This window comes from Molothrus ater, chromosome 2, assembly GCF_012460135.2.
Source record: "Molothrus ater isolate BHLD 08-10-18 breed brown headed cowbird chromosome 2, BPBGC_Mater_1.1, whole genome shotgun sequence".
NCBI classification, from domain to species: Eukaryota; Metazoa; Chordata; class Aves; order Passeriformes; family Icteridae; genus Molothrus; species Molothrus ater.
The window spans coordinates 99,672,858-99,686,988 of NC_050479.2; the positions used below are offsets into that span (position 1 = coordinate 99,672,858).

Sequence of the window (14,131 nt, forward strand, 5' to 3'; positions counted from 1 at the left end):
CCTGAGGAAAGAGAGTCTGCCTGAGTGAGGCACACGCACTCACACAGCCAGTCCTTGCACTTCAGGCCTTCCCAGGCAGCTGAAGGCAGCTCTCAAGCATCACCTGGAACACCACCCTCGGTGAAGCTTTGTGTACTTCCCAACCACGCACAGCTGCAAGGAACCAGGTCTTTCCCTGTACCAGAGCTGATCCATGCCTGCAGGCCCCTGCCCCTCACAACAGGCAGTGAAGGGCAGTGTCGGGGTAGTGAATCTTCCAATCCCCACCTTAGAACAGCATGTAGGAGGAGGTCACCACGGAGTGGGTGACCACCAACTCATCATCTGCCATCACTGACTTTAAGCATCCCTCACAAAGAAAGCCCTCCTCATCCCACAGACAGCAGACCTGTATTTAGCTGCCCATGGCAGCTCTGCAGCCTGAACACAGACTTCCAGAGAGACACCAATGTATTTTGAGCTGTAAGAAATATTGAAAGGCTCTCTGCTCCTCTAAGTATTTACTAATAGGACAGTTTACCAACTCAGAAGTTCCAGCACTTTGGGAAATCTACATTACATGTCCTGAAAACATAGGCACTCTGGGTTAAAAGTCTTACCCAAAAGTAGGTAAGATTAATTTTTTTTTTCAGCACAGTCAAGAAATTTGCCTGATTCCTTCCAAACAAGGACTTTATTTGTGCCAGATAGAACATCCAGAAATAAATTGTGCAGTTCCCCAAACTCACGCAAGGTTTTAACCATTTAGTTCAGCTATCAAAGTCAATTCATTTGCACACAAGAGGATTCAGGAAGTAATGGGAGAGGTGTCTTCTACTTCATCTTAGTGATCTTACAGAATAAAAGGCTGTAGACAGCCTCCAAAGCAGTGAGCTCTGAAGACCTTTGCATTCAGTAACAATCACCCTTGCCCAAGCACAGTTCAATGGAACAGACTGATAGTCTTCATGTAGAGTTATATTTTTTTACAACAGATTATCTCATTTCTCTTACATAATTTCAATAATGTGTGAATAAATTTAAACAGCTGGACTACTTAAGTAATTAAAAAAACCCAACTCTTAATGATGGTAATTTCAAACATAAGCAACAAAACATGTTCTGAGATTAAAAGCTGAACAGAGCACCAAGAAGTCGGCACAGTTTGTGTGTAAAAAATTCATTTTCCTCCCCATCACTCTACTTTTGCTTTAGTTTATACCTCTTGGGGTAGTTTTTGGCAAATTGCTTTTCTACTTTTTCCCGTCCCTTTCCAAGTTTGAGTGTGCTGATCAGGTCTAATGTTTTTTTCAATTCCTTTACAGGCTTGTTTACAAAGTCACAGTATTTCCTTTTTGGAACAAATTCCAGAGCCTTCTTCCAGTCACCTGTATCTTTCAAGGTTAATAAAATATGCATCATTTGGTCCAGTGTGAGATTTTTGGCACCAGCACTCCACAGCAAATACTTATCCAGTGGAAGGGCTGCAGTCTCCAGCCCTAATCGCTTTGCCCGTGCTAAAGAGACTCCTCTTTTTATGCTCTTGTCAACCATTGACCCAACAATATAGATCTTATCGTGATCAAATGCTTTCATTACTTTGGGAGAATCGGCTGTCAGATAGATGAGCTTATCCTTTGGAAAGATTTCTGTGTAGCACTGGTCTGTCACTGTGATAAGCAGTTTGTCCCACGCCTCTCTATAATTCTTGATAAATTCCCTGTGATAGAGGCTATCATCTTTGAAGTTACAGAAGTGGATGTGGAATGGATCCACAGATCTCCGATTGCTGCTTTCACTCATTACTATCTGTCTCACTGTGTTTGAGACTTCTCGGACAGACATCTCTTTTTCATAAGACATGTCAAATACTAGAGGCTGGCCAAAGATCATGGACTGAGCAGCCCTCCAATTGTATGCTTTGTCCATAGTGCGGGACCATAAACATACAAATGGACTCTTTTTGGTCTCGTCTGTTTTTGAATCTTGATCTTGTGCTTCCAGCCTCCTTTCTCTTTTCTCATCCATCTTTCTCTTGTCATTTTTCTTGTAAAGTTCTTTGAGATGCAAATATTTTAAATACTTCTTTTTGGCTGACTTAGAAGGACACTCCATAAAGGTTTTTAGCTGTTCTTCACTCATATTTTCTGGAACTGCTCTGCCAGCTAGCCTCCACATCTCCAAAGTCTCACGTGCAGCAGCCAAACTGGAAAGCTCCTTTGGCTCTGAGACCATCTCACTGACCTCTTCTTGCAACCCGGATTTCATTACCTTCTTCCACTCATCTAAATCCAGTTTTTCTGAGGGTTCACATGACTTGTCCTGCTTCAGACAAAGTGATAAACTCAGAGTTCTACTGAGCAGAAACAAATCCTTTTTCATCCCATGTTGTGTGGCAAATGGAAGGACAGAACCTCTTACAATTCTTCTCAGAAGCATATTAGCAGACCGCATACTTAGGCATGTGCTGTGTTGCAACACTTATCTGCAAAACTCCAATAAGAGGGGAAAAAACTTGTCAGAAATCACAAAGAACACACATACAGATTTTTATCCTTAGTAACACTGACAGACAATAGGTTACTTCTTGAAGGATGCTAGAAATTCCTCCTTCTACTATGAATTTTTTACTGCTTCCTAAATAAAAACAGCTTAAACCAGCTATACTTACTGCAATTTAAAATGCAGTCAAACAACCTTCAAGAACTGTCCAAGATCTCTTCAAGTTATCTGTATCATATGATGAGCCTTCACAACCAAAGTCAGTGAAATGCTGCATGCAAACCAGAAGTATTTTTATATAATTTATCTATCCTGTGAAAATAGAAAGAAGAGTGGGAAGAATAACAATTAGTACAAGAAAAGACCATCTTTTTTCTTTTTGCTAAATTGTCTGTGAAGTTGGCATAGGCAGATGAAGCTGAGGACATAAATCCCCCCAGTCTCATTAATTTTATCTACATTTGTATTGAAATATGAAAGGTCTGCAGAAAGAAAAAACACACCCAAGAACATTTAATAGTTTCCTTGGCCTATGCACACTACTCAACTAAGCATCAGTGGAGTTTCAGTCCTTGAGGAAACATGATTTGGACAAAACCAGAATTAATTCCGAATTAAAAAAAAATTCATAATCTTCCTAATAAACTGAAAATAATGTGATATACAGAACAAGAAGTTAGATCTAATATTGGGTTTGTAAACATGTGCCTCAGATTAGAGGCACAGAAGGAGCAGTGTATTATTTAGAAAAGTTATATAACCTGGCATGTGTTTTACTACACAGTAATTGATCAAATGGGTGGCTGACCTCTCATGTTCTGCCATCTTTAAGATAAAAGAAACAAGAACAACCAAGCAACCTTATAATGTGAAAATTTGTAAGTGCTACAATGGAAGCACAATTATTACTTTTGCCAGTAATTAAATCCTTCAATGTAAAATTGAAGGATTTAACTACTGGCAAAAGTAATACTCAAAGAAGCATGGAGAAATCAAGCGATCAGTTCCTCAATTAACTTACATTACTGGAGCTCCATTTAAGTCAATACTGAGCACCAGACTTACACCATCAGAATACTTGATGACAGCTTTTGATAGAGCCAAGCTACCTTGCAGTGTGTCATTCAAGCTAACACCACTACCACAAGAATCCATCTAAGGCTCTTTGAAGAATTTGTAGCACTGAAAGTATTTTTCTTTTTTTCAATAACAGAAAGACTCTCCACTGATATTTCAGAGACTGAACAACTTGCCTTACTTCTCCAGCCTAGCTGCCCACTCACAATCACAGACAGAGTAAGGTTGGAAGGGGCCAAAATGGATCTGGTCCAACTCCTCTGCTCAAGCAGGGCCATCCTAGAGCACATGGAACAGGGTTGCGTCTACACAGGTCTGGAATATCTCCAGTAAGGGAGACTCCACAACCCCTCTGGGCAACCTGTTCAGTGCACAACCGCCTGCACAGTAAAGAAATTGCTCCTCACGTTCAGGTGGAACTTCTGTGCCTCTTAATCTGCCCATTGCTTCTTGTCCCATGGCTTGGCACCACGGGCAAGAGCCTGGATCCATACTCTCGGCACTCCCTTTAGACACTCACCGACGAGGCCGGCTGCAGGGGAGCAGCACTGCACTGCACGTGTTTAACAACTTTTAAACCAGCCCACGAGCACCCGAGCCGCTGAGCGCAGGCCCCCACCCCACAGCCCAGCGCTGTGCCCCCCAGCCCTCCCGGGGCACCACTCCCCGGAGAAGCACCTGTCGGACTCCGGCCGCGCCCCCCGCAACGGGGCTCGGTCAGGGCAGGGCCGGGCCGGGTCGACCCCGAGCTCACCGCCAGCCCCGGCCGCGCCGCCACTGCCGCTCACCTCACGGAGCCGCTGCGCCTGCGCGGGGCGGGCCCGCGGTGCTCCCCTCGGCTGTCCCCGGCGCTCCGCGGCTGCACCGCCACGTTCCGGGCTGTCTGCGCCCCCACGGCGGCGGGCGGTGATCCGAACTCTCCCGTATTCCACTCCCGGAGAGCCCCCGGGCACTGAGGGGGCTGCTCGTGGGTGCTGCCGCCGACCCTGGTGCGGGACAGGGTCTGTCCTCGCCGCCGCGCTGGGCTGGGCGTGAGGCGGTCGGCTGGGGCCGAGGGGTTTGTCAGCCCGGCCTGTTGATCTGTGATCTCTCTCTTGCTCTCTTCTCTCCCCTCCCCGCCTTTTTTCCTTTAAAAAAAATGTAATAGAGAAGTTTTGCTTCTTTTTGGCCTGCAGGTTGCTGTTGTTTGATGGTGCGTTGTTTTGTTGTTTTTTCCCCTAACTGTAAGGCTGGGATTTTAGTGGAGACCGTGATCTGTCGCGATGAGTTTTCTGCTGCCCAAACTGACCTGTAAGAGGGAAGTGGATCAAGCAATTAAAAGCGTCGCTGAGAAGGTTTTGGTTCTCCGTTTTGGAAGAGATAATGATGCTGTTTGTCTGCAGCTCGATGATATTGTAAGACCTTTTCCTTTTTTTTTTTTTTTTAACGGACTGTACAAGTGTATTTGTACATAGAAGAGAATGTTTTTGCTAAGATAGGCACTCATGGAAAGTTTGGTGACCAATATTGAATGAAATTACACGATATTTATAAAAAGGTTTGAAAAGTAAGTGTCGGGTTCGGCTGTCTGTCTCTGCCCCGACACGGGTAGTGTGGTTCTTGGGTGGCACGCGTTTTAAAGGATGAGTCTGGACTCTTCAGCTTTTCGGTCTTCAGGTTGTTTATTATTTCTTATCTACAAAATTTTCTGTCTGCCCAACAGAGGTCTGATCTGCAAGCAGTCACAGGCACTCTCTGACCACCCACGGGGCGGTCATGTCTTTTTATACTAATATCTACGTACACAATATTTACCTTTATTTCCCAATGCTTTTCACCCATGTTGGCAAGTGCACCTTCACCATAAACCAATCCCCAAATGCCAACATCACCACAGGAGATGGAGGACAAGAAGAAGGAAGAAGAAGGACAAGACACGCCCTGATCCCTCCATCTTGTCTCCATAACCCCCCTGTACCCAAAAACCTTAAAATCTATATTTCACTTTCTAAACGTGTCCCTTTTACACCTTTTACTCTAAAGTGATTCTCTTGTCCTCAAACTCTTGTTATTTCTGTGGATGGATCAAAATCAAGCCACCAGACACTCTTGGCAACATTCCAGGATCTTCGAGACCCCCAAGGGTTCTCCTGGCATCTCTGAACATCAGGAATGATGTGCTGAGATCCCACAAGTAAGCATCTGTGTTACTACTGTAGTGGCTGAACAAAGTGTTTGAGGTAGACAAGATGTGATATTCTATACCTGCTTAAGCTGGTAACACATAAGAGAAACAAGCTTTATAAAGCTTGCCGCCCTCTTGTTCTCGTTTCTCAGTCTATTTGTCATCTGCCTTTCTCACTCTTTGCAGCTTGCAAAAACAGCTCATGACCTAAGTAAAATGGCAGTCATTTACTTAGTGGATGTGAACAACGTCCCAGTGTACACCCAGTATTTTGACATCAGTTATATTCCATCTACTGTATTTTTCTTCAATGGACAGCACATGAAGGTTGATTATGGGTAAGTCATCCTACCATTGTCTATTATGTCTGTAAGAATTATCAGTCTTTTTCTATGTTATCATGTCTGGGGAAGGTAACATTTGAAAACTATCATGTTGTTACCAGCATCTGCTTTGAGAATTCTGAAGGAAGCCAGAGGGATGTAAATAGGGAAGTAATTTGAAATATGCCCTGATGCAATAAGTAGGTGAAATATATCTGACTCTGCAAAAAATAGTAAGACATTATTAAAATCTTAGACATAACACTGTACCTGTTTGACCTTTGGAGTCACAGCATATTCCTGACTTGGTTATGTAATTACAGAGTTAGTTCATTCTTTCAGAATGACCAGATCAGAACTCCTTATCTCATTTGGGCATATTTTCACATTTTTAGGTGGTTTTTCTCTGAATACTTTAATGTTACAATTCTACCTTTGTCTTATGCTTATATTTAGGTCTCCAGATCACACCAAATTTGTGGGAAGCTTCAAAACAAAGCAAGACTTTATAGATCTGATTGAAGTGATCTACCGTGGAGCAATGCGGGGAAAGCTCATTGTCAGAAGTCCTATTGATCCCAATAACATTCCTAAATACGACCTTCTCTACCAAGGCATTTAATGGGTTAATCTGAGAAAATAATTACACAAATGGATGATGTTGTAGATCCCTTTTTCCTTTAAACATTTTTGACCTCCTCTGACATTGTGGGACAGTTTGAACTTTTATCCTGAAGGATCATATTGGTCTCCTTCTGAAGACAGATATTCTGTCACCTCATGCTTCTCTCATAAATAAAGCTACATTTTCATGCACAGAGTTCTTTGAGTTGTGTGCTGACAGCCCTTAGAAAACAGGCAGGCTGTGTGCATCCTCAGCTGTGGCATTTCCAGTGCAATCTTCTTCAGGGAACCAAGGCACGCTGGTAGTTGTCTGTTTAGTACCATTTTCATTCAGATGTAATAACAGCAAATGTGACATTAATAAAAAAAGCTGTGCTTGCTCTCAAGAACATTCAATTGAATGTGCCTTTCCTATGAAGAATGTTACTTTTTACCCATTGCTGCATAACAGGACAGAAGTTTTTTCTGAGAGATGATGACTGAAATCTGAAATGGATATAAACACAAAGGCAAGTTGATGCTCTCTTCTCTCTGATACCCATTACTACTGTTCAACAGCTTTTTTGACTGAGATTGGAATGTTCTAACCTTGTAGGAGAAGGTTTTGTCATCTTTCAAAGGATCCTTTTTTGTGGCCATTGAACACTTGATTCCCATGGGTTTGAACTGGAAATTAAGAATAATTCTTTTGTTTATATTCACTTTAAAGATTATTTGACCTTCTGCTTGTACACATTGCAAGCCTTGAGTATGTAAATTTAAAAACTGTTATTTCCCACCTCTGTCTAAGGTAAACAGCTGAGAGGAAGCAGCAGTGTCATTCCTTTGCATCAGTTTGGTCACTGCAGGTTGCCTGACTAGTCTATCTCTATAGCAGCTCATGTCCAGTATTCTCACTGGCTTAGTTGGCTTTAAAATGGAAATTATTTTACCTCCATGTGTCATGTTTGGGGCACACCAGCTCTGACTGGAGGGAAGGTAGTAGTGTGTACTTCCCTGAAGCATTGTTCAGCTTAACAGTAAATGTTTCAAGGAGAAAGGTGGATGTTCCAGCTCTTGAAAGATTTTAAACAATACATGGTACATAGGAGGAAACAGATTGTTTATAGATGATTTTGCTATTCCAGATTTGGCCTTCTAATGAAGCTAAGCACTTAAGCAAATGTTTTCCTGATTGTTTAGTCTGATTATAGAGCCAAAACTATGGAATGTTTATTATAGAAAATGATAGATGAGAGTTAGTATACCTTAACATCTTTAATTCAATTTTAAATTTCACAGCTAGCCAAAGGGTTGTGGCTTAAGGCTTTCAACAATGCATATCTTTCCTAATAGTTAACTTTTGTGTTTTTCTTCTCTGACAGAACTCAGTACATCCCTCTGGGTGTCCAGAGTTGCTGAGGACCCTGCCGGGGGGCTTGGAGACCCTGGCATGCTGCCCAGAACACCTGGTGATTTGATTTTGACCCTTGGAGCAAGTTGCCAACTTTGTATGAGGACATGAAAGTCACACAGGTTTGAATAGTGTAATAACAAAATGATCACAGGGTGAAAAAGTAGATTTTAGGATTTTTGGTATGGGGGTTATGGGGACAAGATAGAGGAATCTGGGTGTGTCTAGCCTTTCTTCTTCTTCTTCTTCCTGTTCTCCATTTTCTGCAGTGGTGTTGGCACTTTGGGATTGGTTTAGAGTAGAAGTGCACTGTCTAACATGGGTGATAGGTACTGGGAATTAAGTGTAAATATGGTATACGTAGTTTGTAGTATAAAAGGACAACACCACCTCGGGGGCGGTCAAGAGTGCTCATGGCTGCCCTGCATAGCGGATCTCCACTGGGCAGAAATAAAATTTTATAGATAAGAATTAATAAACAACCTCAAGACCAAAAAGTGAAGAGTCCAGACTCGTTCTTCAGTTGCGCGGGCCCAAGCAGAGACATCCTACGCATCTCGGGGCAGCAATTATCAACCCAAGAACTGGCGTCCCTGGCTGGGCACGTTCCAAGGGGGCACTGCTAAACCTCTTGGGAAGCAGCCAGGACAGCGCGAGAAGCAGCAGCCACTCTCAAGACCATCCAGAGAGCTTCTGCTGAAGAGACTCGTAGCAGAGCAGTCCCGAGCGCAGCCAGAAAGCGCGCCTGGATCCACTCTCCTGTGACCTGCTGGCCGCTTTCCAGTTGGACCGTCACACTGCCCTGACGACTCGGATTTGGTAAGAAGGTCAAAATTAAGAACATGGGGGGAACATGTTCCCAGGAACAGTTGAGGATTTTGTCAGCCTTACAAGGCGTGGCAGAGGCACACCCGATGGAAATTTCAAAGAAAGAACTTAAAGATCTTTTGCTATGGGTACACTGTAATTATCCATACTCAGAGACACATCTATTGTTTGAAGTGGGATTCTGGCAAGAAATCAACAGACATCTTTATCATTCGGCCACAAGAAAAGATGAAACGGCCATGAAACTTTTACCACCTGCACGGGTGATGCTGGAAGCAACCTCAGCAAAATCTGGGAAGGTTGCCAAACAGCAGGTTGCTAAAACTCCCACAGGGGCAGAGGGAGGGGAGTAAAGCCAGAAGCGGAGGGCGGCTCTTGTTCCAATTGTCCCAGAGGAAACAGAAATAGCTCCCAAAGAAGGGGAGCAGGAGGGAACTTCATCACCTCCGATTCCCTCATCACCCCAAAAGCCCACGGGATCTCCAAAGCGTCCGAAAACCCCAGATACTTCAGGGTTATCGGGCTCAGACTCAGACACCCTCTCACTCCCGGGAGAGCTCAGGGCTGAAATGTCTCCAAGCGAATTCAAGGAATCGGACTGTGCCATTTTAGAGGCGTGTCCTCCCGATTCGCAGGAGCCAAAGGGACGTAGGGGAGGGAAAACAGCAGACTCGGGAAGGGGCGCCAAAGTGGGCCCAGAGGGGGAGGGGGAAAAATTCTCTCGTGGTCGCGCGGGCGGCCAGCGGCGGCAGCCTCAGGCGGCGGCGGGGCCAGCCGGCGAGGGAGGAGCGGAGGCGGTGGGAGACATGGGAGTCTCCAGTCCCGGGGAGACACACACATATCCAATCTCAACTGCTAGCTCAGTCAAAAATCGCACAGTCTCGGTCTCACTCAAAATTGCGAATGCTGCAGTCAGCCGAACAGGAGCCGATCGCGGTCGCGCCCCCAGCACGGTCAACCACGCGGGCGACAGCGCCGCCTTGTGGTGGGGTCACCACATTGCAGGACATGCCAGACCTGGTCGGCCAAGCCACAGCGCCGTCTGGTGGCGGGACTGCAACATTGCAACATTTTTTCCCAACTACATACGAAAGGAAATCTAAATCAACGACAAGTACAACACAGCAAATGGAGTATTCATCAGCTTCTGAATGTCATGAAGCTCAAGACACTTCTGATGAGGCACAACCAACAGGATGATACAATATGCATTACTGCCTCAGAGGGTGTTCCAGCATGGATGTTTTCAGCAGCAAAAGCAGCCAGTTCTTCAGGCCAGAAGCCAACAATCACTGTACCAAGGAGTGCAGCCAAATACCTTCTACAATATTTAAGCACGGCCATGGGAACACAAGCACGAGAATTTCAGATTCCTGTTCCGGATTTAGGAGCAAGGCTGAAGACTTCATCAAAACGAGGAATGCGGATTCCAGAGACACCAATGACTTCTACAACTCCACTGTACATGCAGATACCCATGGAGATGCAGGTTCCAGAAGAAGAGGAAGTTGAAACAACAGATTGGACAGATATTAGAAAATAATTAGGAAAATAAAAAGACTTATTGCAAGGTTCAGGAGACATCACAATGCCAGTGACATACAATGCACAGGGTCAGAATCCAAGGTGGGATAGACTGGATCACGAGGTAGTCAAAGAATTAGCTAAAGCCATCAGAGACAATGGACTGAATTCACAATATTTTAAGCAGCTTCTGAAGGGAACTTTCAACATGTATGACTTTACACCTTAAGACATCAGATGCCTTGTGTCAACGATTCTCACCAACACACAGAATCTCATGTGGGACATGAGATGAAGATCTCTCGCCGAGCTGGGGCTCAGATACCAAGGTGGACCAAATGCAAACCTCACAGTGGCACAGTTAGCAGGTGATCCTCCAGATGACAATCCAACAAAACAAGCAGCAAGGCTTCCAAGACGAGTGCTGAATGACATCAAGGAAGCAGCACAAAAAGCAATCCTGCAGATTGCTCCAGGAGCACAAGATATCCCATTCACAAATGTCAGACAAGGTCCCACTGAACCTTTTTCCTCATTCACAGATCGACTCACACAAGCTGTGGATTGACAAGTGACTGATGATGCGGTGAAACCACATCTCATCGAAAGTCTTGCCTATGCCAGTGCCAATGCAGATTGCCAACATGTCATCAGTGCAATGCCCGGATGACCTTCTTTGGCAGAAATGGTAGAGGCATACAGCAAAGTGGGAACACCTCAGCACGTTGCATCCATCGTGAAGCAGGAATTCTGAGGAGAGTTGGAAGAACAACTGGGAGGACAGTTGGGAGAAAAAATGGAAAGAATACTTCATTTGCAGAATGAGAAGATCGACAAGATGGACAAAGTTCTAGCAAGCATTGAAAAGAAGAGCAGCTCATCTGGCGGACAATGCTACAGGTGTGGAGCATTTGGACACATGAAGAAGAACTGCCCGCAAGTGCAAGTGCCAAAGACTGAAAGGCCACTCTGTCCAAGATGCAGAAGAGGAAGACATCTTGCGAATTAATGTTATTCTCAAACGGATGTGGATGGAAAACCTCTACAGTGTCTGGGAAATGCCAAAAAGACCACGCAACATCGTCAGCGCGTGCCGACACAAGTGATGGCGATGACACAAGAGCAGACAGGACAATCATCAGAGAACGTTGGACAGATTCCCTCAGCAAAGTCATCAGCAGAATCCCCAGTGACCCAGAACTCCTCCCACCAGGAGCGCAGTGCACATTGGCAGCTTCCTAGTTAACATGCTTCTTGGATGGAAGTCACACAGTGATATCAACAGGTGTCAACGGGACTTCACCCAAGAGACAAGATTTCTTAATAATTGGTAAAGACAGAAGCATTACCCTCGGGCTTGTCATTTATCCTTCAATCATTTCAGCAAATCGAAACGAAGAGTTGACGGTTTTAGCCAAGGCTCTTCAACCACCATTGATTGTGGCAGAAAACACCCTGGTAGTAAAAACTATTGCTTTGCCACCACACGCCACAGAGCAGGTCATGCCATTGTTTGATGAAGAAGGATTTCCTTCAAAGGAACACGTGGAAGTACATACTTCCTGGATGAAACATATAGGCCGAGATTGACCCACTGTCACTTGTCAGTTGACCTGTGGAGAAAGAACAATCGTCGTCAGAGGAATGCTTGACACAGGGGCAGACGTCACAGTTATATCCTACATCATTTGGCCTCGAGAATGGAGTTTGATTGCGCCCTTGGGTTCCCTCACAGGCACAGGGGGAAGTTCTCTGTGCCTGCAGAGTAAGAATTCCATTGTTGTCACAGAACCAGGAAACAAGACAGCGATCATTCGTCCCTTTGTTGTGCAGAAGCCCATCAGTATGGGGAAGAGACCTTTTAGCACAATGGGGCACGAAGTTGGAGGTGGATTTTTAGTGGGGGTCACTGCGGCACTCGCCACTGAAGTTAACCTGGAAGACAGATGATCCAGTTTGAGTGGATCAGTGGCCCCTTGAGCAAAAAAAGTTGAGTGCATTGAAAAACCTAGTCCAAGAACAACTGCAAAAGGGACACATCAAGCCAACAAATAGTCCATGGAACTCTCCAGTGTTCGTCATCTGAAAGAAAGCATCAGGCACGTGGAGACTGTTGCACGACCTCAGGAAGATCAATGAAGTCCTCGAAGACATGAGACCACTTCAACTGGGACTTCCCTCAGTCTCAACGATTCCCAGAGATTGGCCGCTTGTGGTCATTGACCTCAAGGACTGTTTCTTCAGCATTCTGCTACATCCAGATGATGCTCCAAGACTTGCCTTCTCCGTTCCAAGCATCAACAAGGAAACGCCTCTGCAGCAGTACCATTGGGTGCTCCTTGTTGTTGTTCAAACAACCTCTCAATCTGATCACAGATTCTGCATATGTTGCGGGTGTGGTCAAATGGTTGGAAGGTTCACTTTTGAAAGAAACCAGCAATGAAATTTTATATTCATACTTGTCAGGCATGAAAATATTGCTAGAAAACAGAGAACATAAATACTTCATCACTCACATCAGAGCACACACATTGCTTCCAGGATTCTAGCAGAAGGGAATGCCCTGGCAGACAGGTTGACAATGCCCATTTCACAAACCCTACCGGACATTTTTGAGCAGGCAAGATTAAGCCACGCATTTTTTCATCAGAATGCACAGGCACTGTTGGAATCCTTTAGTCTTTCAAAGAGCCAGGTGAGGGAAATCATTAGTGCTTCTCCAGACTGTCAGCTTGTGCAGCCACCTGCTTCCACAGGAGCAGTCAATCCACAGGGACTGCAAAGTCTTCAACTGTGGCAAGCTGATGTCACAAAATATCCATCATTTGGAAAGCTCAAAAATGTTCATGTTTCAGTAGACACATTTTCAGGAGCAGTCTTTGCATCAGCACATACAGGAGAAACAGCAGAACATGCCTGTCGACAGCATTTGCATCATTAAGTGTACCTCAAGAGATAAAAACAGACAATGGCCCAACATACGCAGGGAAGGTGCTTGACAAATTCCTGAGAAAGTGGGGTGTCAGACACATATTTGGTATTCCATATTCCCCACGGGTCAAGCAATCATTGAAAGAACACATCATACTCTGAAATCCCTTTTGGATAGACAAAAAAGGGGGGAGCCAGAGGCGACGCCTCACATGAGGTTGAAGAAGGCATTGTATGCATTGAATTTTCTCAACAGCTCCTCTTCAGAGCCCAATCCACCGATTTTAAGACACTTTTCAAACAGCTCTCAGGCAAAACTAAGGGAGAATCCTTTAGTTTTGATCAGAAACCCAGAGACAGGACAAATAGAAGGTCCCTTCAAATTAATTACATGGGGCAAGGGTTTCGCTTGTGTTTCCACAGGGCGAGGTCTGAAGTGGGTGTCAGCGCGACACGTGAAGCCATATCGGACTCGAGAGCAAGAAGACACTGATCCTGGAAACAGAGAAGCGAGCACGCAGACGGAAGAGAACCAGACTCCAGACATTGACTCAGAAAAGACATAAAAGAACAAGGACTTGGGGGTTTCTTTTGGGGTTTGGGTGTCAAAAACATGGCAAAGCTTCTCATGAAGGTTGAAGCCATGAGCTTGGTAATGCTCGTATGCCTCATTCTTCCACCTATTGCTTTAAGCAATGGGGTGGATTTGCCCATTGTCCAACCAAAACAGAACATTTGGGAAGCTTTGTCTCAGGCAGCAAATCTCGATAGCATTTGCTTGACACA

General features: G+C 44.8%; 2 protein-coding genes across 3 annotated transcripts; one reads left to right on the plus strand and one right to left on the minus strand.

Annotated features, from left to right (window-relative positions):
- Positions 1–654: 654 nt before the first annotated feature.
- TRMT10C (tRNA methyltransferase 10C, mitochondrial RNase P subunit) lies at positions 655–4,347 on the minus strand. Its single transcript, XM_036389555.2, has 3 exons — positions 4,237–4,347; positions 2,651–2,793; positions 655–2,472 (listed from the first exon to the last, which is right to left on the minus strand). The coding sequence occupies exon 3, from the start codon at positions 2,431–2,433 to the stop codon at positions 1,180–1,182; it is 1,254 nt and encodes a 417-aa protein (XP_036245448.1). The 5' UTR covers positions 2,434–2,472; positions 2,651–2,793; positions 4,237–4,347; the 3' UTR covers positions 655–1,179.
- An 86-nt stretch (positions 4,348–4,433) lies between these two features.
- TXNL4B (thioredoxin like 4B) lies at positions 4,434–6,861 on the plus strand. 2 transcript variants are annotated; one of them, XM_036389568.2, is made up of 4 exons: positions 4,434–4,525; positions 4,787–4,952; positions 5,909–6,060; positions 6,502–6,861. In XM_036389568.2, exons 2-4 carry the CDS (start codon positions 4,821–4,823, stop codon positions 6,665–6,667), a joined length of 450 nt encoding a protein of 149 aa, XP_036245461.1. In that variant the 5' UTR covers positions 4,434–4,525; positions 4,787–4,820; the 3' UTR covers positions 6,668–6,861. The 2 variants fall into 2 exon arrangements, with proteins under 2 accessions (XP_036245461.1, XP_054370027.1); XM_054514052.1 differs by lacking the exon at positions 4,434–4,525 and having other exon boundaries at positions 4,577–4,952.
- The last annotated feature ends 7,270 nt before the right edge of the window (positions 6,862–14,131 follow it).